Consider the following 27,446-nt stretch of genomic DNA (forward strand, 5'->3'; position numbering starts at 1 on the left):
TATCAAATTTCTAAGCCTCTGTAGCATATAGAATTATGAAATGAAAAACATCTGAAAGCATAAAGCCGTTGTTTTAACTGTAAATAATTGCCTTTGCCCTAAAGTGCAATCTCATTAAAAAAAAAAAAACACGTCAATAAACAACAACGACAAAATATAATACAATATAACTTTATCACAGTTTGCTCACAGTATGGCTGGCATTCACTTTATTTTTTGAGGGAGTCATTTTTGGTGTTTTTCTGTCATTTCTGGCCTTATAATGCTCTAATATATACCAGCAGACTATAATTGACCAATTTTAGGCATTTAAAAATCTTACCATTTTTGACAAAAATCTTCATGCTATAGAGCGACTTTATTTTGAAGAGGTCATTTTTGGACATCCCATAATATGGTGTTTTTTGTGCTATTTTTGGAAAAAACTACACTACTACATGTATCAAAAGACTATAATTGACCCATTTGAAGCAATTTTAGGCATTTTAAAATTTGAACATTTTTGACAAAGATCGTCATGCTATAGAGCGACTTTTTTTGAGGGGTTCATTTTTCGAAATCCCATTATATGGTGCTTTTTGGTAATTTCTGACCATATAATGCTCTCATATGTATCAACACACTATAATTGACCAATTTAAAGCATTTTTAGGATTTTAAAAATGCTTGGACATCCCATAATATGGTGCTTTTTCGCTATTTTTTGGACAAACTGTATTACTACATGTATCAACAGACTATAATTGGGCCATTTCTAAACACAACCAGTTCTTCAACAGATTCAATACAGCGGCCTCACCCATTGCCAATGCTGCTGCTGCTCCTCCTCCTCCTCCTCCTCCTCTTCAACATGTGTACATCTCCAAAGCAGCATCCACCCCCCCTCTTACACCTGAGTCTGTGCACGCAACTGCCAGTGACGAAGCCGTGAGGTCACTCCAAATTGGTCTATAATCTGGGTCATCATTCATTCATTCTTTATAATACTGAAGTCGGCCTCTATGCCGACCCCCTCACTCAGGTCGTCTTTCACTGTCCGTCATAGACAGGGATGATTGCATCACTGTTCAACTTTATTATCTGTCAATTCTTCTGTGTGGAAGCGCAGAATATTTTTTTTGTTTTGTTTTTCCCCTTTGGAGGGGTGGGCATATATATTTGTGATTATTCCAGTGCTGTGAAAATAACGTTTTATTCATCCGATTCAGCGATTTTGTTCTTGCTAACGCTGCTCCCTCTCTGCATTCACTATCTTGCACGATCGACCACCACTGTTCTGTTACCTCGCTTGTTGAGCTTAGGAGGAGAGGCCAACTTGAAATGGTGTGTTCACAAACAACAGCCAAAAAATCCTGCATTGTATGCCTTTAACTTGATCACTTTTCCATAGCTTTAGTCTTGGATTTGTAAATACCCCCCCCCCCATTTCCTATTGGCATTGCATTGTGGGAAAACAGCGTACATCAGGGTTGTCAAAATGATCCATTAAAGGGCTATGTGACTGCAGGTTTTTGTTCCAACTTTGGTTATGATACATGCAAGAGTTTTTCGGTACTTGGTAAGAACAGTTTTCTTTCTTTGGAGCTAGTGAGCACCCAAAAAGTCGAAGAAAATTCTGTGCAGTAGCTCAAAGCTGTTAATGATGTTGACAACACACAGAATATTTAGTAATTGTACCATTCACCTTCATTTTCTCTGGCTAAACCGGAGGTCAGACAGTTCTCTTTTTACAAATAGGAATGGTAGCCAAAACTATGAAAATGAGATCCAAGTTGTTAAAAACTGGAGTTCTACTTATCCAGTTTAGTCAGTTTCAGTGAGTGAATCCAGAGAGAGAGAGAGAGTTGGGATGCTCTCCTCTCTTTTCTGGCAAAACAAACTGGAGACATTTTCAGGGCTTATTGGCAGCGACATAAACACTGATTTCCACTGTAGTACTGCTGTATATGTGTTTTTTCTTTGTGTATATATGCTGTGCAGCGCAGGAATTGACAAGACACCCCCCCTGTGGGCTCAGTGGGCCCATCTGTGGGTTCAGACGCTATGCCTTATTAGGTTTTATACACTGTGGTTTACAGATGCACAGAATGTCCAAAAGCTGGAAACGAATACACTAGATCAATGGAGCTCAGGGGCATTCATGGTCGATGGTGTCACAGTGGAAGGGACCAAATGCGACCTTACGGTAACTTTATATTATAGAATAATGAAGCTAGTGCACAGAACTGTCAGCACAGAGACGAGTACCTGATCAGAGTAGAAGAAACCCAGAATCGCTATGGCCAGTTGGGTGAGGAAGACCAATGTCAGGCTGAAGGAGAACTAGAATAAGAAAAGACACAAGTATTAACACAGTCTGACTAAGAGAGAATCATAACTGTCAGATTTGTTGTTACACATTAGATGTAAGACTTGGCTTTGGATTAAATGTAATTTGAGCTACCGTATCGGAAGCAAAGCAAAGCGCCAGTATTAGTAATGTGTCTGTTATGTCTATTACTGTCTTGAGGAGGCGAATGTTCTCTCGGAGGGCTCCGATGCAACCACAGAAAGTGATGAAGAACATGACCACCCCCACCACAATAAGGATGACAGCTGGGTCGATCAGGAACGTGTCCCGCACCGTGTCTGGCAGAAAGACAGGAACAACCCGTTTAGATATCTGTCATACTCTTTTCCTACTCTTACCTCCCTGCTTTTATGTCCCCCCCCAATACATCCATTTTTTGTTTACTGATCTTCCCTTCCTGCACAGGCTGCCTTCATTTTTTCTGAAAATATCGATGATCTGTTGTGGATTACACAGGCTGCAGAGGCGTAATCAGTGGGATGAGCCCAGGTTAATCCTTTTTGTTGTCCATTTACTGAACATACACAAATTAAATGTGAAAATAATGACACAAGGTAAAATAAGGATAAAGTTAAAACGTGACAAGTGATTGCTTTGTGTTGGCAAGGCTCAACATCAGAGCAACTGAAAGAGGCCTCCATCTCACACCAGCTCAGCTCAAGAGACTGCAATGTATTTAGGAAGAGTTTATCACAGGAGATAACTGGAGATAGCAATACATTAAAAAACAACTATTTATGGCATGGAAAAGTGCCATTTTTGTACCTGAATGTGGAAAAGGTGTGTCATATACGTACCTGTAGCTTTCTGGACTTTAGCATACACTCCGATGGCAACAATCAACAAAGAGAAAACCTGGGAAAGAAAGGAAAAATGTAAACCACAAAAAAGGACATTGTCATAATGTGGACATTTATAAGGCAATATTGGGACTGCTGCCTTCGTACATTTGCAGCTTAATTACTGTGAGAAATGCAGGATCTTATTCTCTTCGTTCACAAGATCAGTTGTTGCTTTCTGTCCCTTATGCTCGTACAGAGTTGGGTAAAAGGGCATTTGTTTACTCTGCACCTTATGCATGGAATATGCACCAGAAAGAATGGAAATTAACTGAATTTGTTTCTATGAGCACTTTTAAATCTAAACTAAGAGTTGTTGAGGCCAATTCCACAACATGTACTTGTTTCTCATGATGTGTTTAAGGTCTGTATGTTATGTAAATATGTAACTGTATTCTGTGTTTGCTGCCTCTTGGCCAGGGCTCCCTTGAAAAAGAGGTTCTTAATCTCAATGGGATATTCCCTGGTTAAATAAAGGTTAAATAAAAAAAAAAAAAAAAAAAAACTTAACAATCTCCCTCTAGCTCTTCTTTGCTGGGTTCTTATCTGATTCCTATGAATGTGGCAAATTGTCAAAGAAGTGATGATCTTAAACACTGCAAAAAAAGAAAAATTGGGTGAACTCAAAATTTCAAGACAACAAACTTCGATAAAAATTAATTAAATTGGACAATTAAACTAAATATTTGAAGTTTTGTTTTTGAGTTTGCTCAACTCTGAATTCAGATTTTTGTCAACTCAGCTGTAAATTGTACTAACTTATAATTTTACATTGTAATAACTTTTATTCCTTACTTCTGCTAACTTCTGCAATGTGCTGAACTAGCACGATTGTAATGCCACTATGAAATGTCAGCTAATGTTGCGACCACAATTTTGAGTTAGCATTGATACGCTAATGGCTACTCTTGTAGCTGTAAGCAGCACCGCTAGCATCAGTTAGCTGCTAGCATCAGTTAGCCGCTAGCATCAGTTAGCTGCTAGCTTTCACTAATGACCGAATTTCACCTCTTTTCACAACAAAGAAATAAGAGTTATCAGAACTATTGTCCCTTGTTGTGAACCCCAACTTAAAGATATAAGTAACAACAACTCACAAACTTGTTTTTGAGCAGACAACTGGCTTCCTTTGTTGTGCTAACTTACATTATTGCCCTCAATGTCAATAATTTATATTTCCGAGTTTTACCAACTGAAATCACTGTTTTAAGCCAAAAAATACAAGTTGGCTTTTTTGCAGTGAAGAGGTAAAATCACATGATCTAGGCGGTTTTACCATGGGTGGCCGGCGTCATGAGATGATTTAGGCAAAAAAAAAAACAGTTTTGACAAAAAATGACTTAGGCGATTATTTTAACAGTGTGACGATAAATAGTTAGACATTTTTGGGTAATACACTTATTCTTAGCCTTACATTACCAGACTAGCTCGCAAATGCATATCAGTGTGGAACCTCTCTGTTTGTGTTTGATTTCCAAGGCTTCAGTGATGAGTGCAGACCAAACTGCCTCTGATTACACATTCACAACCAATCACTTCTTAACCAACGACAAAAAAATGATCTCCAACCATTTGGAGCAACAAAGTGTGTGATGTAGTGCTGAGTGGGCATTGCTTCTCACAACTTCTCTAATGCCTCATTTCCACTGCATGGTTTGGTTCTTCTCAACTTGATTCAACTGACTTTTGGTACCAGGTGTTTTTATCTATAACAGTTTCCATTGCAGAATATAGGCAGTGGAATGTAAGTAATATTTTGAGGTGCTTGTACTCTACTTGAGTATTTTCATTTGATCTAACTTTACTTCACTACATTTAGCTGACAGCTTTAGTTACTTTTCAAGTCGAGATTTAACCTCATATATAATTAAAAGGAGCCCAACCTTTACAAAATTAGAACGCTGCTTACATAAATACATCACAACAAATAATCTAATAATATATTTAGACTATGTATCTGAGTGAGGACATTCAGCGTAACAAATACTTTTACTTTTGATACTTTAAGTACATTTTGATGCTGATACTTTTGTGCTTTTACTCAAGTAAGTTTTGAATGCAGGACTTTTACATGGAGTGGAGCATTTATCCAAAGTGTGGTATTAGTACTTTTACTTAAGTAAGGGACCTGAATACTTTTTACACCACTGTATATAGGTGAGATTCTCAGCTGATTGTTATTATGACTTTGCATTTAACCAACGTGACATCTTCAGTGCGACACTCACTACTTTCAGTGCCGTAACATATAGTGATATAGTGACATTTTAGCTTTTTAAATTAAAACATTAACCCTTTATGGGGCGAAGAACTATATTTGGTAACTTCAGTGGATATCAAAATGGGGTCCCCGTGTCTCTCTGTTTGGTCGTAAAACCACATGGACTTGTGAATATGACGGCATATTAAGGCCAAGTATGAATAAAAATAAAAATACAAACGGTGGTGGGGGGAGTTGCAAATTTACTAGATTAAAGTGGCAAATCTACAAGAAAAAAAAAGTGCAGATTTAAGAGGTTTAAAGTGGCAAATGTGCTCGAAAAAAGTCGCAGATTTACAGGACAAAAGTGGGGAAAAAACAACTTTTCTCGCAAAATCACCACTTTAAATCTCATAAATCTGCACATTTTTTCTTGTAGATTTAACACCTTAATCTCGTAAACTTTTTTTCTCAAAATATTACCCCCCCTCCCCCGGGTCCGTGTGTTTTTAATACATTCTGGCTGTATGTAATATCCTCCAATATTCTCTAGGGTTGAATTTGCAAGTATTTCAATGACTACCCTATTAAGGGTTAAACAGTCTCCTGGCTTTAATTAAATTTGAAATACACATATCTGTGGTATCAATCTGTGAATAAGGAAAGGTATAATCATAATTCACAAAATCTTGCACTATTCCCAAAAGTTTGGATAAGAATTTTGAACACCTTTGTGCAGCTTTTTTTCTTGAAGCCAAATCTATAAAATGCACCAGTTATTTGTGTGTCATTCTTCTGGGTGTATTTTTTAATTTAAAATCTGAAAACATTATGTCAGAAAAATATGGTGCTGCCAGTGAGCTGGTTTTGTTTTGAGCAGACCTCATATGCACAGGTGTGAACAGATTAGCGACGATGAGCCTTTCCTCAGGTGCTGAGTATGAAGACCACCTGTAGCCGTGGCAACAGTGCCAGTTTATATGTCTCAGGATAAACAGACAGATGGACATCAGCGGAAAAAAAATAACAAAACATATGGAGCTCTGTTTTAATCATCTGAATTTCAATTTAATGTGGAACATTGAAGTGCAGAACTTGTTTTTTTTTCTTACAAACCCAGTCCACCTGTGCTTTCAAAGAAAATCCTCTAGAATTAAAATTCTTCAATATTTCTGCATTAATCTCCCTGTTGAGTAGAACTTGACCTTGGTTAGAAAATCACAGCTATTACCCACCTAGGCTTTACTGAGCAGTGTCTTGACTATTCAAGGTGGAATACAGATTAATATTTTTTTTCCCTTATTGTCATAACCTACAACAGCAGAGAGAAAAAGACAGAAAAGAAAAATTAGAGAGAAGGTGAAAGTGTGTGTGTGTGTGTGTGTGTGTGTGTGTGTGTTCTTGTACTTCCTACATAGTGAGGACCAGAACACGTTTTTAACCAACATTGTGAGGACATTTTTGCAAGTGAGGACATTTCGGCCAGTCCTCACTTCTTTAAAGGCTTTTTTGAGATTTCAGACTTTGTTTGAAGGGTTAAAGGTTACATGATAATGATAATTAACTGAAACTGTATTGTGTGGTTACAAAACTAACTAAAATTATAGTGAAAATGTCCTTCGTTTTTCGTCTTTGTCAACTTTTTTCATACATAATGAAGATGGATCAGACAAAGGAAATAAAGGCAACATTTACTGTGACCTCTTTTAATCTCCCACCCAACAAATACCCCATTACAGAACACTACAACTAACACTAAAACTAATAAATACTAAATTAAAACTAGCAAACTCACTCTAAGAACTCATTAAAACTAACTGAATTTGAAAACAAAAATTCACAACAAAATTAAAACTAAAACTGATGAAAAATCCAAAACTATTATAACCTTGCAAGGAAATTCACTGTTACAATGAGGGTCCTCACAAAGATAGAAGTGCAAGAGTGTGTGTGTGTGTGTGTGTGTGTGTGTGTGTGTGTGTTCTGTTGCAGACTGGCTTTGTGCTTTTTTTTAAAAGACAGAAGAAAACATTACTGTAGAAACAAAGCTTCTGTCTAAGATATTGAACACAACAGAGACATTGTCCGCCCACAGCGTGTGTGCATTGGATGAAGGGAAGAATACCTTCTTTTAATGAGGTCTCAAAACAGTGACAGCATCAGGCGCAGATGGCTGTATGTGTGTTCTAAGTAATGGTGTTGCTTGCGGATGTGTTGTAAAGCTGCTGAAGACGTGGTCTCACCCTAACAGAAGCGGAGAGGGTGAAGTAGGAGGAATTAGATATTGCTGTTGATTGCTTTGTCAACACTAATTTCCTTCCTTTCTTTGATTGTTTTTCTCACCTTGAATAACAATCTGCATGGTTTGGCTTTCTTTTCCAAGCCTCCAGATCTGCAGACAGTCTCTTGATTACCGATTGTGTATGTGTCAGTGTTTGTCTCTTTGTATACAGTCTGTGCAAACATGGATTTGTTTTCTGTGTGAAAAGCCCACATTGGACCTCTGGAGGTCATGACGATCCATAGTCCACGGTGTAATTTGCTATGAAAGAGGTGTAATTTTTATTTGGCAGCCCTTCACATCCAACCCATTTTTTAAAAAAATGTGCCGTGGAGAAGTAAATTGTTACTTTAAAATGGTATGTTTCATCTCCCTCGTATTTTTGAATCAATAATCCGACTTGACAAGACAATAGCTGGCAAAACACAAGACATCGATGATTCATTTTTTCTTTGGAGCTGCTGCGTTTTTTAAGATTTTTGAAAGAACAGTTTGTTTTTTTTAAAGGATATTCTCTGTTGTGTAGGAGTGTGTGCACCTGCAGCTCCATTTGTCAGTTTGCCACTCTGGGTACTTATGTGAATACGGGTGGTGGCGTCGTGCATTTGCAACAGGAGTCACACACACACACACACACACACACACACACACACACACACACACACACACACACACACAAAAATACACACAGTGAATGTATTCCAGCTCTGTTTTCAGGCTTTTCAAAGGGATGAATCAGGCTTCTCCCGGAGGATTGTGTGCGGAGGTGAAAGCCAGCTGAACTGAGCTGTGGGGACGCGGGGACAAAGACCTGATGGATTAGGGCTGCAGTGTTCACTTCTGAGCCCGTGTCTGATAAACAAAGTCAACATGGGCTGTGTGGCTGCCGGGGCTGCAGTTACTGCTGATTGGCTCTAAACACAGTAAGAGAGCGGTACAGTGTTTGCCCCCTTGCTGTGTTTGTGTAGGATTGGGTGAACAGGGATATGATGGAGGTGTAGGGACTCTGCAGAGCTGAAGATGTGATCCTTGTGCTTGAAGTAATAATGTGGTAGTGAAGTAAGGGGGCCAGAGAGAGTCTCAAGAGTAAGTGTGCTAGTGTGAAGTATTTGTCTCCTGGCCTCTTAGGAACACTAACAACCAGGAGTGGAGTTTGTAAATTTTACATTTTATACCCTTGATATGTACACCACAGCTTGTGATCGCAAGACGGGCCAGACTAGACTGGCAGCAGGCTCTATCTGCAGGCTTGCATGGGCATGACACGCCTCCTGAAATAACTTCAGATTAACGTACTTAGTTTGACCCGAGTAAAACTTTATTTATACAGCACCTTTCACAGACAGAAGTCACAAAGTGCTTCACATAAAAATCATACACATAACATAAAAATGTACATACAAGTTTTAAAAGACCAAAACAAAAGCAATTTAAAACAGCTATTCTCAACCTTGGGGTCGGGACCCCAATTGGGGTCGCGAGATGATTTCTGGGGGTCGCCAAATCATTTTGGAAGTCAGCTCTGTCTCCACTGTGTTAAAGTGTTCATGTGTTAATGTGTTTTAGTCTTTTTGGTCACTTCATTTCTTTTTTTTTTCATTTTGTGTGTTTTTTTGTCATTTTGTGTGTTTTTTTGATCACTTTGTGGTCAATTTGTGTCTTTTTTGGTCATTTTGTGTCTTTTTTTGTCATTTTGTGGTCAATTTTTGTCTTTTTTGGTCATTTTGTTTCTTTTTTGGGTGATCTAAACTGTGCGTGTGAGATTGTGTTCAGTGAGCGGGGGTCGCGGACAACATGCATGTTAAATTGGGGGTCGCGACTCAAAAAGGTTGAGAACTACTGATTTAAAGCTCCATCACCTCTGGTTCGAAAACGGGTGCGTGGAACCATGAGCAGATTCTGATCTGCAGACCTCAGAGCCCGAGTGGGGGTGTAGAGCTGTATCGGGTCGCATATGTAGGGTGGAGCCTGGCCTCTGAATGTTAAAACCAGAATTTTAAAATTGATTCTAGAAGAGACAGGGAGCCAATGTAAGGCTTTAAGAACAGGGGATATGTGAGACCACTTATGCGTGCGGGTCAGAATTCTCTCTGCAGAGTTCTGTACTAATTGCAGACGCGACAGCTCTTTTTTGTTAAGACATGAAAACAAACTCTTGCAGTAGTCTAGCCCAGCTATTCTCAACCTTGGGGTCGGGACCCCAATTGGGGTCGCGAGATGATTTCTGGGGGTCGCCAAATCATTTTGGAAGTCAGCTCTGTCTCCGCTGTGTTAAAGTGTTCATGTGTTTTTGGTCACTTAATGTAATTTTTTGGTCATTTTGTGTCTTTTTAGGCCATTTTGTGTCTTTTTTTGATCATTTTGTGTCTTTTTTAAATCATTTTGTGGTCAATTTGTGTCTTTTTTGGTCATTTTGTTTCCTTTTTTTGGTCATTTTGTTTCTTTTTTGGGTGATCTGAACTGTGCATGTGGGATTCTGTTCAGTGAGCGGGAGTCACGGACAACATGCAAGTTAAATTGGGGGTCGCGACTCAAAAAGGTTGAGAACTACTGGTCTAGCCGAGAAGACACAAATGCATGTATAATGATTTCTAAGTCATTATGCGACACCATTTTCCTGAGCTTGGAGATTTTTCTCAGTTGAAAAAAGCAATTTCTCGACAGCTGTTTGCAATGCTGCACTAAGGACATGTCTTTGTCAAATATGACGCCCAGATTTCTCAGGGTGGGTTTAGACCCGAACCATTTCTTTTCTTAAACATAACCAAGTAGTTTTGGCACCATCCACCTGTTGTAAGTCCTGCTACAGTAGGCGTCTCCAGGACAACAAGCACACACCCACACAGACTCAAAAGGTGAAAACAATGTCAGCCATAATAAATAAATAAAAGTAATAAAAGTGCAGTAACTATTATAACCGAACTATCAATGTTTAGGTTAGTTTATTCACATTGATACAAGTTTTATATTTCAGTTATATATCCTTTACTTATTGTTCACTTTTAATTTTAAGATCAAAGTAATAGATAAAAAAGTAATAAGTAATCTGCACATTTTTGCATATATTTTGCACTCTGCATATTCCTCACTTAATTTGCACTAAGTTGTATATAGTACATTGTATATTGTATATTGTTAAATGTCTTTTTCTTAGATTGTTATTTTTTATATTTATCTTAAATTTTGTGTGAAATTTGTGTGGTCGGCTGTAACAAAGAAGTTTCCCCGCTGTGAGATTAATAAAGTCAATCTAATCTAGATAAACACTTTAATACCCGATAAAACTTTAATCTTTTCTCAATTACTCTTGGCCATTTATATAAAATTGTTCATCCAATACATTTTATATTAACATTAAGGTATCTATAATCCATTTGAATAAATCTAGCTAAAAGTCATGTTGTGTCAAAGACTAATTCAAAACTTTTCTTAATTTTCCATTTTACTTTTCTCCTAATATTTAAGCTATCCAAGAATACCAAAGATAATGCAATATGTACAATAGTTAAAGACACGCTACATTATGATAAAAAGTATATACCATACAGTTAAACAATAGTTAAACCTATATAATATATTTAGTTGATATACAGTATATATATATATATATATATATATATATATATATACAGTCATGGGAAAATTATTGAACCACCATTTTTCTTCAATGTCTTGTTCATTTGATGTCTGGTACAAGTAAAGGTACATTTGTTTGGACAAATATAACGCTAACAACAAAAACAGCATTAGTGCTGACATTGTTGGTTCACAATAAGAAATTTCTTCATATTCCACTGATAATATGATTGGCACTCTGTTTGATTGTGGTACTGCATTCCATTCATGTGATGCTATGTTATCACTTGTATTTAAAAATAAATAAAGAAAATACTTAAGTACTTCAAAATCTCTCCACATACTTCTTGTAACTGCAGAAGTACCTTCTTGGATACAAGTACCCCTGTTTGTAACTGTATATAATATGGACTCCAATGTGTGCACTCATGTTGTGAAGAGATGGGGCCTACAACACATCTATTAATGGTTTTCATATAACAGAAGAAATATAGAAACATCCAGATACAGACAACCAGCAGGCTTACACAGTTGCCAAGTGTTTTGCAGATCAGTATGAGTCAGTGCTCAACTGATTTGATAAGAATGCACGACTCAACATTTGCTACAGTGATGTATGAGCAATCTCAGTGTCCATATATAACTGTAGTAAACTTAAAATAGGTAGCAGCAGGGTGGCCGGGTGCTCCTGCTGTTTGCAGCTATGGATACTATCTCAATTTTATTTCTTCATTTATTATTTATAAGCTTTTTTCTTTTGCCTTTTTTAGTTTGGCCTCATTTTCTAGCAGATCTGACAGTTTTTGGAAAGCTGCAACTCCCTGATAGCTGGTGATTTGTATGTTAAGGAATATTAAGAATACATGGTGTCCCGGGACGCCATAACAGCTGTGTTTTTGTCAGTAGTAATTCTTCAACAGCGTGACTCTACTCACCCAAAATAAGAAGCTGAAGAAGAAGAGAAAATATCTGATCCAGGGGTTGACGAAGGAGAACGTCTCGGCTCTGTTCAGATTCTGTTTCCTGTCCATCGTTTGTTGGTGTTTTTACGCTTAGGCAGAGCTACAGTTTTGCTTCAAAACAGCCCTCAGACCGAGCCCCACCCTGCAGATACTCAGCCGCCATGTGAGTCTGTCAGGAGGGGGGTGGTTTGCTGGCTGTGGGGGTGTCAGGCTGGCTTAAAAAAGGGGGCACATGAGGCTGTGACGCAGCCCCGCCATGCTGGTAGGGCCTAGAACTGTCTATGTAGACAGGCAGGTCAGATTACACAAAAAATATCTCTGGCTGACTGCAGCTGAATGGCTTACAAGCTTTGGAGTATTGTCAGCCTGCTGCTAGATGTAGACCTTCTTTCACCTCTGTGCACTCTCTGCCTGACTGTCTTCCTCTGTTACTTCAAAGTTCCTAGATGCTGTGTAATAGGCCTACTGTACAAGCATATTGCCCACAATTCAATATTAATGTTTATTGCTTCTGAGGGCTTGTGTTCCAGTTTACAAGTACCAGCCTCAAAGACAGACGGTGTCCTGCAAAGACTAGAACATTTGATAATGACAAAGGCTGGAAAATTGCATTTTTGAGAGGAAGGACATCTAATGTAGTTAAATCAAGCAGTTTATTCTGATGTTTCCGCTGTTCTTGTCTGTTTGTGCCTGACAGTGACTCTGCTGCGTTTCAGCCAATATCACTCAAATGAATTAAGGGGCAGAGACGTCAGGCCACCTATTCTGTAATGAGATTGAGATGTAAAACTCATTTGATAATTGACTGGCAAAATGGATCATCTGTCAGACTGACACAGAGGCAGAGAGATTATCTGAGGACAGAGAACAGAAATAAAATATATCACACAACTATAAAGTTAATGCGAATGTATGAAGGATTCACTACTGGCTCTCTGCGAACTTCAGCTCATAACTCAAATGTAGTCTGAACTGTCCTTGGAAAAAGGAATACTGTATGTGAATACTTAATCACAAGGTTTTTTAAAATCATCAGTCAGTGTCTCCTGTGGAGTGACAGAAGGACACGAGGTCCCTCAGGTACCTCAGAACCTTGCCAGAGCTACATGAAGACTTAATGAGATTAATCTCTCTTTTTTAGACAGGATACAACTCTGTTTTTAGTCCCACGGACACCCAATTGGAGAGTTTAAAGAGTTATTAATCACACAGTATTTTACTTCACTTTTTGTATTGTTTAACGGAATAATTCAACTTCTGCATTTTGGGTTTCTTGACAGATTTAGATGACAGGATTGTTACCACTGTCATAGCCGTCGAGTTAATATGGAGCTAATGCTGTATTGAGGTTTCCTGGGAAAAACACAATGCCACATAATGCCTCCATAAAACCACAACGAGCTGTTTGAACACTAAAGTTTTAGTCCAGACTAACATAAGGAAATTCAATGTGTTAAATTAGACTGTCCTCACCCAGTGAATTGATTTATAGGGCGTCTGTGCACGACTCATGCTGTATTTACGTTTGTTGTTGTGGTGAACTCTAGTGGCTGTAGTTATTATGACGAGAACAAAAGAGCAAGTCAGGTAACATAATATAAAGTGTGACAAGCTCCATGGACTGAGGAGGTTAGGGTGGTTGGATCGGTCAAACAAACAGCACTTTTACTAAGGCTACGTTTACATGATGACGGTCTGAACAGAAGACGCAAAAGTGGCGTTGCGTCTTCACTTTTTATTCCTCATTTAGACGAGCATTTTCGGGAGGAAATCTGCTGCATACGGTGACGCAAAAGTGTGTGAAATTCGATTGTATGCATGCCATAAGAGCATCTTTGGGCATGCAGAAGTTTTCACGCCACACATTTTCATCAGCTACTCCTTCCACAAAGTTCTCCACCATCACTAGATCTCCCAGGTCTCCTCCAAAGCCGTCTGGCTCACCTCCGATGAATTGCTGCATCCAAAATGTGAGAGAGGTAATTACAGATCCTTCTCTGTTCACTAATACTATCTGTACATATCCTGTACATTTGGTGGAAAGACTCCTGTAAGTTTATTAGAGCTGCCAGAGCAGCTTGAAGGTCCGACGCATGGAAATAATCCCACGTTAGTTTATTTCCCTGTACTGGAGCATGTATGTGACGTAAACACATACGTGACGTGAGCAGATCAGATCAGAGTTTTGTGTCTTGTCAGTGTAGACGACACGCTACGGAGGAGAGGATTTAACTTTTCCACTTTGGAGGGTGGTTTCAGATTTTTGCGTCTTTAAGCCCCCAAAACGCCATCACCGTCTAAACTAAAGGCACTTCACATAAAATATTTTGTCGTTTTCACCCGCAAGCGTCCTCGTGTAAACGGGGCCTAAGAAGGAATGTTCATGTCCTGTTTGAAATAGAAAGTAAAGTTCAATGTTGCCAACTTGACAACTATCTCAGTGACTTTTCAGACCGTCTTGGTGACTTTACTTATAAAACTTGACTATCAACTAATTTGGCAACTATCAGGAGAAAAAGACAAGAAATATATTATACTATTAAACAGTCCACTCTTCTTGCACCATGCACTAGCATAGTGCACGTGCACTAGCATAGTGCATGGTGTTAGGCTACCACAGGAGTTGCAAAATGTGCTGTGATGATGTCACCAATATGCAAACAAGTGTATGATGTTAAGAGACATTTGGAGATAATGCTAGCTACTCTCAGTGGAAATATTTGGCAGCACTGGTTGAGCTATTTTTACCCAACCCTGTGCTACATGGTGACATCATCATCACATGATTTCACATAATGTAATGACACCATAACATCTTTTCTGAACCTAACCAAGTAGTTTTGTTGCCTAAACATAACCAAGAATTTCTGTTTATGTGTGTTCACAATGTTAATCATGTGACCACTAAACTGCAACTGTTTCACAAGTATGTTTCCTGTGAATTAGTGAACTTGGGGATATTATTTTCAATAGAGCCAGGCTAGCCATTTACAGTTTTTGTGCTAAGCTAACCGCCTGCTGATTGTACCTTCAAATTTGTCAATTTGTCTTCTCATATAACATATATACAAGAAAGTGGATAACTGCATTTCCCAAATTTCCAAATCATGTCTGTAAATGCTAATGCTAAATATTAAATAATATTTGCCTAAGCAAATTTCCCAAAATGTCAAACTATTCTGACATACAACAAAACAGACACAGTCTTCCCCTTAGATCTGAAAGACTATTTTCCCTGAGTTAGGTCTACATTTATACAAACTAAACTAAAAATCAAGTGTACATCAGACAGGACACTGAATAACATCTTTTCAGCTAACTAAAGTTTTTAAAAAAGAACAAACAGTATGAAGCTACAGTAAGCCGGGAGCAGCATTAGTCATGCTGTTTCTGCATGCAAAGTCATGTCAAAACATCATGACAAAGACCAAAAAAGCCTCGCTGCCATGTAGTTAAAAGGATAGCGGATTTACTCTGGGAAACACAGACAGATTGAGAACAGATAGCAGCAGAAACAACCTGCAGAGATCAGCTCCACTGCAGGTTAACAAGCTGAATAATGCTGTGTAGGGACAAACTAAACGGTCTCATCAAAATAAAAGCTTTCCCAATTCAGGATAATGTAATGAGCTCTGCTGAGGATGAGGATGAAAAAAAAGTGAAATGCTGTAACAACAATTAGGGCAAAAAGTATGGTTGATTCTGTTTACTTTATTTCAGTACATGTTACTCATACAAAATAATCTGTACAAAGGCTAAAATAGGTCATATTTTTGCATAGAAGGAACAGTGATGTAAAACAAAAAGCCAGGATGGAATGGCACAATAAACTCCACTCACTATCACACATGGGCCTGATAACAATTAGGTTAAAAAAAGGGATAAAGCTTCATACAAAAATACTTTGCTGCTTGCCCCATGCTGTAGAAACGAGAGACAAATTGGCGTTGGTCTCCCACTTTCATCATCTCCCTTTTTTGTTCTTTTACAAAAAACCCCTCTGCTCGACTGGCTGACTATTAGCTCCTTTCTGCATCTTTAGGACAACAGTCCCTCAGGTTTTTATTATGCTTTTAAAAAAAAGGAGGCCATTTTAAGGCGGCAATGTCAGTCTCTTTCATATAATACACCATGGGATCTGCTGTGACACCGCTTCACTTTGCTTTTCATGCCAATTCTCCCTAAAATTTCAGCATCAAACACTGTGTAAATGCTGCATATATAGTTGACAGTGACATAAAAAGGGAATTCATCAGGAGCATCAAGTCATTAAACATGAAAGGCAATGAGCGTACGGTATCGAGGGATTTTGTGACACTCTTTCCTTTATTTAAAAAATAGTTGATTTAGAGAATAAAGAGAAGGTAGTGCACCACCTAGTATAGATATTCAGAGTGCTTTCACATGTAGCAGAAAACTCCACAGGACAAGGCTGGCAGGTATCAGATAGTGCCACCCAGCAGAACACAACATCAAACACACCATTTCTAGAGCATACATTTCCACTGCTCAGATATTCAGCTGTAGCACGGGGGCAGGATTAGGAGATTACAGAAATAATGTGTCGAAGGTGGCAAAAAAATATAAAATAAAAAAAAAATAGCTTCATCACAGCAGACAAAACCCAATTACTGCTTGTGCATTCTTCCTTTGCCAGCTCTGTGGCTTACTGGGAGTGCTTCCATGGATAAGAGCGAATACTTTTAACTCCTTCCAAACAATAATAATTAAAAAAAAAAACAGAAAAACTGTGTTTTACTACAAGATGCAAATAAAAAATTAAAACCATACTGACAAAAACACAAATTTACATCAAATCCTGCACTTCACAGAGGCAGAAAAACATCAAACGTGAAAGAATGGATAACATATGGGTGGAAGATATCAGAGCCCGACCGATATTATATATTAGTCAGACGATTTTATCCACCGATATTGGCCTATCAGAGATATATCGGTATCGGCATAAATGTTGTTTGATGAGTGCCGATATGATTTTTAAAATATATTTTTTTAAAGAATATAATGCAGGTAATTTAAAAAAGGTGTCATCATATCGTTATCTAGTGTGCTCTGTCTTTCAACCCCTTGGCAAACAGCATGTCAATCTTATAGTTTCAATCAAAACGGGGGACAAGAGCTTAAAGTCACTGCAGCAAAATACAGCTGGCGTCAAGGAAATTCAGCATTTTGGGACACAAGACACCAAACTTAACAAGCTACTTGTTTATATACTATATCGGCAGAATTTTTACAATCAGTATCGGCCCCAAAAATTTGGTATCGGTCGGGCTCTGGAAGATATGTCTGCATATTAGCGCAAAAGAGCATGGGTTGTTAGGTCATTCACAATGGCTATTAAACTGTCAATGTAAATGTGATTACAAGTGGCAGAGTTAAAGTATAACAGTAAGTTACATCAGTTGTGAAATTAGCATATTTACATCCCGGGCTAACGCACAGGCCTGATATACTGTAGTGACATGAGCTCTGTGTTGTACAGTGCCATCTAATAGATCATGCTCTAGAAATACATAATGGGTCTTACACTGGCAGTTTTAAAAAGACATACTGCAGATTAAACCAGCAGGTCCTAATTTAATTAAACTTAATACAGAGAAGCACGGCGACAAGCGTGCAGGCTTCACCCGATGCCATGTGCCAAATTTTCCCTCTTTATCAATTCTGACTTAATTGCTTGAACTGCCTGTAGCAATGTTAAGACAGAAAGGCGTTTTTGCACCTTGTAGATGAACATTGCAGAGACTAATCCTCTGTGAAACAAATGCTTAATGGTGTCATGTTGCGACAATGAGGGTCTGTCATGAATGACAAAAAAGAAAAAAAATTAAAAGCCATTTAAAACAGCCTACATCAAGAAAAAAAAACAGCATATCGTATAAAAACAAACATTAAAACAGCAACAACCAATATACAAAAATAACATCATTAAACAGCTTTTGTTAAAACGCCATTCATCCCTGCATTCCAAAAAAACATGAAGAAACATTTCCTCTGACAAAACCATGAAATCTAGGTGACAGTGGCGGAGCTGAACGGGAGTTCACACAGAGGAGAACGTGTCAGAATGTCAGCACAGTCAGATCAGTCGGGGGCAAAGAGTTGGGGAGTTTACTGGCTCCGTCTCTGAAGTATGACGTCAGATTTGGGGACTGGTTTTGTTTTATTTCTGATAGTCTCCCATTTTTTCAGTGACATATGCCTTTAAACGCTTTTCCACCCAATGCAAGACGAAGCACCACAACAAAATATTTATCTTGGGTTTCTTCTGAACCTCTTGCCTGCAGTAACGTTTACAATGCAGTCTGATTTACAGAACCAGTTACAGCTATTTCTTCTATAACCCCTCCCGGGTGCACGGTATACCTCACAGCTGCTTCCAGGCGTCTAAAGAGCACAGCTGTATTTCCACAGTGTCAGCGCTGCCAGCTACTGTATATGTAGCGCCGGGTGTCTGCTGCAGAGCAGGGCAGTAAATAAGGGATGTGTAGAGAGTTTGTGGAGGCAGCCAAGCAGAGGAGATGTGGCCACTCGTGCCTGCGCTGTACATCAACAGCTGTCATGTTCCCCCCGTGGACACAACAAGAAGAGTTGGAGCATATGGGGGCAGGCAGTGAATCACAGCCAGCAGGGTCGCTGCACATCACAACCCAAATCTGTTGCTCCCTGCTGCACAAACCCCTTCCTAAAACTGTGTCTCTCAGATTAAATCATTATCAAACCAATTAAAATTAAAGTTAAGAATGACTTCAGGTGATAATCGGAGGCATGTCTGAGAATGTCTAGTCACTGAATGTTGGTGGGAAATGATGTGCCCATGTTACAGCGGTGCACAGTCTACGGTGCACAGAGTTCCAAGGCTTCATCCAAGCTCTCCTACCTTGGAGACATTTTATAACACAGCCACTTCTGGTCCCAATGATTTCTCTATTCAGTTTTCAACAGCAGCAAACACATGGTCACCTGTTTTCTCCTCATAATTCCACTTTATTACAACTTGGTTTTTGGCCACCATCTCTAACAATAATAGCACTGTTTTTTGCCGCGATTTGGGAATGTGGCTTTTAAGAAGAAGTCTGATGAGGCCAGAAACACATAGCCTGGTATTAAGCCTCTTGAATTGCTGTCCACATGCCCACATCGTTTTTTGACCTCTTGGAAAAACTCAATGACGGCTCTTTTTTGATTGTTGGAGGAACAAACAAGACAATCTTCCTGTTTCACAGCCAGAAAAATAGGTTCTGGCTGTATGAAATCACTCCCCTTATGCTTTTAGAGCACTGTTTTTTATTTTTTACTGATTCCAGTTTCTAAATTCTGAGTGTGAAATTTCTGCACCACATAGTGCCCTCCAAAATTCACACAATGGATGGGTCTAATCAGCCAGGGTAATTAAAAACACCTGTGTGGGTGTGCAAGGCTTTTGAATTAACTTTTTTTATGAGACCATTTTGAAACATGCCAACATCTCCTCGTTATTGTGTTTGTGTCGAAATGATGCATCAGTGATGCAAGTTACTGTTGGCGGAAGGGAAAATAACACCCCATCCTCCCATACAGAAATAATGGAGATAATATGAACATGATAGGTGCGCTTCCTTTGCATAAATGATTAAGGACATGAAGCATGTGACTTCAATGCCCACTAGTTTAGTTTCTTTTGATGTTTATCTGATGTAACCTTCCTCACATTAATACATGAAATAAAAAGACGTCTCATGATTACACTGAGTCTTCTACATTGTTTTTCACCATTTGAAATTCAACTGGAGGTCTTTTAATTACATCATCCGTCTGCTGCAGCGGTGCATTGGTTTCCAGACACGAGAATTGGCGCCACCTACTGCCGATCTCTATTTACCAACTCCAAATAATCGCATTACTGTAGTGATTAGAAACAAACATTTATTTGCATTATCTTTTGCCGATTTTCTTTAAATTTGGTCAAACTTTGCGATACATTTGTATGGCTCATATCATGAAGTATTGAAATGAAGCATCATACCTTTGGCTTTCCTGCTCACAGACATTCTGACTTGTCATCGTAGGAAAAAGCATCATCGATACGCTATTCTATTGGAGTATGCCAGTGGGAGTGACAGTGAGCAAACGTGCGTCACCAGGAACCTGAAATCAAAGCAGCTAAATCAATTTCAGCCGCCAGTAATTTCATTATTTACACTTGTGCTTTTCCTACTGTGACAGGTCAAAATGTCCTCTGTGTAAAAAGGCCAGCTCAGTCTGATTATCAGCTTGAGGAACATGAGCAGACAAGGCGATCATATGGGTTTTCAACAAAATGAATCAAACTTATTTTGAAAGAGAAAAAAAAAAGGTGACCAGTGAAATCATAACTGTGAAAACATCATCATCAGTTTACAAAGTGACTTGACCTGTTGTACTTGCCGTAGATGTGCGGTCAGGTTGTTTGTGCATTGGGAGATTATTGCTGAGCACTCACTTTGTTCTCTAAATAAAATTGCTGCTAATCTGGTTAAACTATTCTCAACCTGTCTGAGCGTCTGACTGCTTGTTTCTTGCCCCTGATGTTTTATTGCCATTGTTTACTTTGGTGGTTACACTGTTTTCATTATTGATGACAACCAGCCATAACTCTGACGCCTTAAATTGAAATGATCCTTTAACAATAAACTACTCTTACACCGCCACCTCTGACAATCTCACGGCGGTTCTGAAGCCACACTGGAGGCCATTTTCTTTAACTAGCCACAGCAGATGTAGAGAATTTTCAGTCTTAGGGATGCGGGCTGATGCTCAGGCCTCCTGCAGCGAATCAGCAGCGGACAGACATAAACAGGCTTGTCCTATAGGGCATGTTGCCATACCTATCTGTCTCAGCTTTGATCCTCCTACACTCCCACCACCCCCTTCGGAAGGAAGCTTTCGAAAAATAAGAGAAATTTCAAACCAAAATGTGTATTATGAGCAGGAATGTCAGCAGAGCTGCACGTATGAAGCACAAAGCTCATTGCTTTCTGACATGTGGGAAGAAAATTGGGGTGGAAAAAGAACAATGGCGGCTGGCGGGTGTTGACAGCTAGAGAGAGGAAGAGTGAGGAGGGCAGAGCAAATGGATGAGATCTCAAGAATATAGAAGAGAAAGTCTCTTGCCGCCTCCGCTAACACAATTGATGGGAGCAGGGAGACAACATGTCTGCACTGTTTTTGCCCCTCATGCCCTTGCTTTGCTCCATGTTTCTTTGTGCTTTTCTTTTTTTTTCCCCCTCTGCAGCTTGGACAGTGCGATAAAACACACGAACCCACACACACAAACATCCTGTATTCTCAAAGGAGAAACTACATCACCCAGATCTCTTCACTTGACAGTCCTGGTGGAGCCCTAATAAACAGCCATTTTACACCATTTGTATCGTCTCACAGGGAATGGGAATACTGCTGCTGTGTGGCAGTATAAAGTGTGTGTGTGTGTGTTCACAGGCAGATTTGTGCATAACAATTTATTATTCAGAGGACACCGCAGAATTTGGTGTAAAGTAAACCCACTGATGATTTCTCACGCTAACATGACATTCCTCCATCAGGCTTGCTTTACCCAATCTCTATAGCCAAATGAAAAAAACAAAGAATTATGGATTACATTAAACACCATCCCCACGGGTCGGTGCCCCTGCAGCAGCGTCAAATCCAACCCCACAAACACACACACGTCTGCAAACTCATTGCACTGATCTGTTCAATGACATACAAAAAAACAACAAAAAAACAACAAGAAAAATGAAGACATTTTGACGACAAAGGTAAATCAGTAAAGTAGAAAACTAGCATGCCATGTTGGAACTTTTCATTTACAAGTGAAAAGGGGGCTTGTCTTTAATCAACATGAGGAAAAAGAAACTCCACGAGAAGTGGAGGGTATTATCAGTTTTTATATGTTCTCTTCACCTCGGAGCGGGGAGTGTGGGCATTAGTAAAGTCTTCATTGTCTCAAAGTCCGTCCTTCCTTCCAGCAAATTGTTAGTCCAAGCGAAAAAGACAATAAAATAAAATAGAAATGTACTCAAGAGGAGTGACAACCAATGGGATTCTCTTCCTTGCCAAAAGTAGGTGTCCCTTCTCTTCCAGTTGTGTTACTCTTTGGCAAAATGAATGGTGAGCGGGGAGAGCAGAACAGAGCGGGGACACAGCTGGAATCTGTACAGAAGGTCAGGGAAGGGTGTGGGGCAGGAGAGGGGGGCGAAGAATGCTCTAAAGAGGTTGTAAAGTGAGGGGGGGGGAGCAGGGGTGTTTAATTCAGAGTCTTATCCCATCAGGCAGTGGGGCTCCTCTCCATTGGATGCCTCCCCTCGAGGCTAAGCATCGTACTTCTTCCCCGTTCTGTGGATGTGGTGGAACAGCGTCATGGAGAATGCCATGCCCAGGAGCTGTGGAGGAGAAGGAAATAGTGAATTTGCGTCTGCATGTAAAGTGTGTGTTTATGTATGATATATATATGAGTGTGTGTGGCCTTTTTGATGTTGGAGCCCTTGGCTGCAATGATGCACTGTAAATGTTGCAGTGAAGCACGAACACGTGTTTGTTCACTCAGTTTTTCTCAGACGCCCTTCAAACGAGAGCTCCACAATCTTTGTGATGGAAAAAAATGTACAGCGTGCACAAGCATTAAGTCAATGAAGTAAATTGAGATGCCACTGAATCAAAGTAGCCAGCTATCTCTTTGAAGTTTCCATTACCCCTGATACTTCTACATCAAACACAGTCGCAAGGCTGATCCTAAAACCATTATCTGGTAAAGTTCGTATGGCAGCAAAACAGCAAAGTACTATGGTGCATAGTCTTTACTAAAAAGGCAACGTGGACTTCCTGCAAACAGCCTCCACTGGGGATTCCTGCAGGGTGTGATTAGCCCGGGAAAGCTGCTGATTCTCTGCCTTTAGTTTCAGTCAAAGCCTAATTCGTAGGGCCGCTTTAGAGAAAATGCTACCTTAAGCTGCTGTCAATCAAAACATGAAGTGCCATTCAAGGTAAACATGGAGCTAAGAGGGGAGTTAGGACCAATGAAAAAACCAACCCAATTATTTACATGTGGCTCATCTGAGCAACTCTGACATTCACACAGTGATTGTGCTGTCTGCATCATTCAGCCTGAGTGAGACGCCATGACAGTCGCTCCTACAGGACTCTTCAAAGCGCCATCATCCGTCTCCACTTAAGAATATATAAATACTGCTGAGATTTATGAAACCATTCTGGATGAAGTTATACATATAGGCTTTTGCTAAAGTCTGTCATATACTGTATGCTGCCAGTCTAAATAATTCATAAGCCAGTTCACTGTGCCCCTGGCTATTATGTAACATTGCAGACTTGTGGGGCATCAGCTTCTCTAATGTGGCTCACCTCCATCATGTCCCCCAACTTGCCTTTGAGTCTGCTAATCTGACAGCTCAAGGTCTGTTCTTCGACTGTGTTTGTGTGTGTGCTTCAGATCATTAAAATTAATGTCAGCCCAGTTGAAGTTGTGAGGTTTAATTCTTCATGAAGACTATCAGCCTCCAAACAGCGCCAATATTTATCACTGTTCTGCGTATGCATTCTGTGTGTGTTTGCAGAAGAATGAAGAGACAAGTGATAGATAGCGTCAGACAGAAAAAGGGGAGCATCGGCGAGTTGGAATAATACATGTGAGCATGGAAGAAGAGTGTGATCTTATCATGAATACATAGTGATCTGAAGTTCGACGATATATAACGCTGACTTTCTCACAGTTTGGCTCTGAACTTTAACAGAAGCTCAAGCACCATCTTCCCCTAAGGACTTTTGAAAAGTGAGGAATCTTTTAAAACTCAATACAGACTCCATAGCGAGGCCACCTTGCTCTGAATGAACCATGGCTTTATGGATCAGCAGACTGAAGAGCGAGGGCAGGGGAGATAAAGCACGAGTGCATGTTGAAAGCATGAGGAGTGAATGGAAGAGGGAGAATTCAGGCGATGATGCACTGCACAAGCACACATTTTAAGTGCATTCCAATTGCCCTGTACTCATCTGCATATTTCAAAAACCAGAATGGAAAATTGATAAAAATCATGTAAAGTAGAAAAAAGCTAATGAAAACAAAATGTAACAAAGATAAATGGGAACAGATTTGAATAATAAATCATGATGTACATGAAGCATGAGAGTCTATCAAGCGGACAAAAACATCAGATAATGTTCCTTACAATATGTTGAACAACAACAACACCACCCATAACGTCACATACGTTTGTTTGTCAAAATGAGCGTTACGCAGCTTGCAGTACAGCGGAGAACACTAAAAATACACACGTCATTATACATACATGTACCAACGAGTTCTCCAACATAAACGGCAGAAGAGTTTGTGTGTCAGTACCACAAATTATGGCACATAGACATGTGGCGCGGCGCGGCTTGTGGTACAACGGCGAGTTCTAAAAACTGCACAAAAAGACTGCAGTTTCTATGGATTTATGGTGTAAAACCACAGACCTAGGTTTAGGGCAAAAAAAACTTCTGGTTAGGCGGTATAAATATACGTAAATGAAGGAGTGACTGCCGCAATTTACGTGAAAAACCTAAGTTACATTCCCGATTTCCTGGGTGAAAGTTCGCCGCTTGTTTGACCCATCCAAGCATTACAGCGGACGATGAAATTCGTTAATATTGCTAATTTTTCGCTGCCTGTACACACAACCTATATTGACGGTTTTGACGGGAGAACAGGCTGCACGTACGGTTCACACAAAAAAGGCTGCAGTTTCATTGAATTTAGGCTACAAAAATATTTAGGGCAAAAAACTTCTGTATGAAGTGTAAAGTATGTAAATGCCGGAAGTGAAGTAGTTTCATGGTTGACGTGAGCCACGGAAGTTACGTAAAAAATGTGATTCACAAACCTTGAGCCACAAAAGTTTTGTAAAAATGTAAGTTACGTAAAAAGTCCTTTACTTTTGTTGTGCTGACCTCTGTTCAGTGATTCATCCAGTTGTTACCACCTAGTGGACAATTTTAGTAGTGTTAAGTTTCTTAAGTTTAATTTTCCTTACACTTTTAAGCCATGTGTTTTCAGTTGGATAAGAAGCAGAGCTATAGTGTGCATGCAAACAGTATTCCCTTACGTTTAAGCCTTGGAGTTGATTTTTCCGTAAGTATACAAAATATTTGTTCTTTTTCTGCTGCTGGTCATATGTTAAACTTTTAGATATGTTGTTAGAAGTCTGGAGAGTTAAAAAGTGATTGTTTCGTTTGTCACAATAAGAAAGTAGCATTTGGTAGCTGTACATGTTTAAATTGTTGTTGTGTTTGTTTATGCTATGCAATGTACACAGAAAAGTGATGTATTTGTTTGTATTGTATGTTTCAGTTTTACAAGAAACTTCAGTAAAGCCACACCTTTTGAAGTACAAAGTTTATTGGAGTGTTTGTTCGCTATCTGTCTAGCATTGCTCAGATACGCAATTGTGAGGACAGAATATTTGTTTTGAACCCTGTTCTCCTGGGTGAAAGACCGTCTTGTTTGACCTATCTCCCACCACGAGTGTGATATCTAAAATGTAAATGTGAGTCGTATTTTGCTGCATGCACAAACTTGTACACTTTACATTGACGTTTTTGAGGGGAGACCAGTCTCGAAACAAACATAAAAGGCCATGTTTCACTCATTTTATTGTAAGGTTTGACCATATCATGTGCTTTTTCTGCACTGGTTTAATGGCATCTCATCTAGGGAAAAACTACAAGCTGTTTAGCTTGATGTGGCCAACTTCTAATATTTGTATAACAATAGAGGACGGAAAAAGCAGCAACTTCTGGGCCTGTAAAGTGAGCCAGTACGGAAGTGCCTACATTCATTCTCAAGGCCAACAGGGGAGGGAAAAGAGACTGGAGGAAGATTGAATAATAGTCCCTGATGAGACACAGTCTGAGCTGAAACAGTGCTGCTACATTGCTACTAAGCTACAGCTAACACCTATACAGTGGGTATTTTGGTTGTCTGGAGTGAATAAGCACAAACTGCAAAAGACTCCAGGAGTCGACTTTGTGCAAACGTGAGGGAAAAATACACTTTGCTTTGTTCAGTCTGCAGACACTTTCAGGACACAACCTAAGTAAGTGGGAAATGTACTGCAGTGACAGTGAGACAAAGAGAGGCAGGTGTAAAGCAGAACTGAGAACGAAAAGAGAAATGGTATCTTAGGAGGAATATCTATCACGCTTCCCTACTGTGCCTTTAATCTGCGACTCGATACCTGTTCTTCCATATTCAGTATCTCTGCTTTCCTGTCTTCTAATGGCTCCTTATACATGACTACAGACTGCTTGGCACAAAGCCAGGTGGCTTTGATTCTCCCAGACAGGATCAGGGTGCAGAAGGCAGCGACTTCAACATTTCTAGATGTGTGGGTGCGTAGAACGCCCACTAAGCACAGGCCTCATAAGGTTCTCAGTGGAAGATGGTGGCACAAAGGCCACCGGATTCCCCTTTTTAAAAAATATGTTGCCAGACACAAACAAATGCACCCAGACACAAAGGCAAAAAAAGAAGAAACAGGAGGAAAACAAATGGGTAAGGGAAGAACAATTTATCACAAAGCCTCCTACCTGCACTACCAAGATGACCATGCCGATGGTTCCCAGCAGGTGCTTGTTGTCATCCAGCCATTCCTCCACTTTCTCAAAGCAACCCTGAAATGGAAAGGAAAGCTTGTAAACATGTCGCTAAAAAAAATGTGCATTTTCAACATGGCAGAAGAAGCATGTCATGTCAGTTGCAGCTTGTTTGATCACCTAGAAAAACCCAAGCATCCAGTTCAAGTGCACCTCTTACATATGAGATGTGCCCTCGGATGAACGAGCGACCAGGTGAGGTGTTAAAACAAGTGAATTACCCATGAGCGATGACTTTTATATGCAGACTTATGGGCCATATGGACAGACGTGCGCACTAACTCTTAAATGTATTCCCACCTGGGTTCATTCACAGGTCAGAGAAGGTGGGCTGAGGGACTTAATGGTGGTTTCAGCTGCAAAGTGGTGCCCCTTCACTAGTGTGGGTGCTGAGGCAGCATGTAAGTAAGTCCATATAGTGTGTGGCCGTCTCCTTTGGGCAGGATTACACACAAGCTTTTAGTGCTGCTTTCTCCCAATGGGCCAGCTCAATGTCTGCCTATTCTCATTTTGGCAATTATATTACAGCTTTTAATCCCTTACTCTG

At 39.7% G+C, this 27,446-nt stretch overlaps 2 protein-coding genes across 4 annotated transcripts in view; both read right to left on the reverse strand.

Annotated features, from left to right (window-relative positions):
* The window catches only part of tspan33b (tetraspanin 33b), a 40,105-nt gene extending 27,681 nt beyond the window's left edge, over positions 1–12,424 (reverse strand). Inside the window, exons 1-4 of the mRNA XM_059334369.1 lie at positions 12,182–12,424; positions 3,148–3,205; positions 2,501–2,628; positions 2,248–2,322 (exon numbers count right to left, since the gene is read on the reverse strand). Coding sequence (XP_059190352.1) covers positions 2,248–2,322; positions 2,501–2,628; positions 3,148–3,205; positions 12,182–12,277 — 357 coding nt within the window. The 5' untranslated portion in view covers positions 12,278–12,424. The remainder of the gene's footprint in view (positions 1–2,247; positions 2,323–2,500; positions 2,629–3,147; positions 3,206–12,181) is intronic.
* A 3,475-nt stretch (positions 12,425–15,899) lies between these two features.
* Positions 15,900–27,446, reverse strand: part of tspan9a (tetraspanin 9a) — a 241,109-nt gene continuing 229,562 nt past the window's right edge. For 2 of the 3 annotated variants that reach the window (XM_059334368.1, XM_059334366.1), the window contains one exon: positions 25,311–26,917. In XM_059334368.1, the coding sequence (XP_059190351.1) occupies positions 26,624–26,917 (294 nt within the window). In that variant the 3' untranslated portion in view covers positions 25,311–26,623. Of the gene's footprint in view, positions 22,633–25,310; positions 26,918–27,446 lie in introns of those variants that run through there. The other variant, XM_059334367.1, reaches the window with a different exon arrangement.

The sequence above is a fragment of the Centropristis striata genome, chromosome 6, assembly GCF_030273125.1.
Source record: "Centropristis striata isolate RG_2023a ecotype Rhode Island chromosome 6, C.striata_1.0, whole genome shotgun sequence".
Taxonomy (NCBI): domain Eukaryota; kingdom Metazoa; phylum Chordata; class Actinopteri; order Perciformes; family Serranidae; genus Centropristis; species Centropristis striata.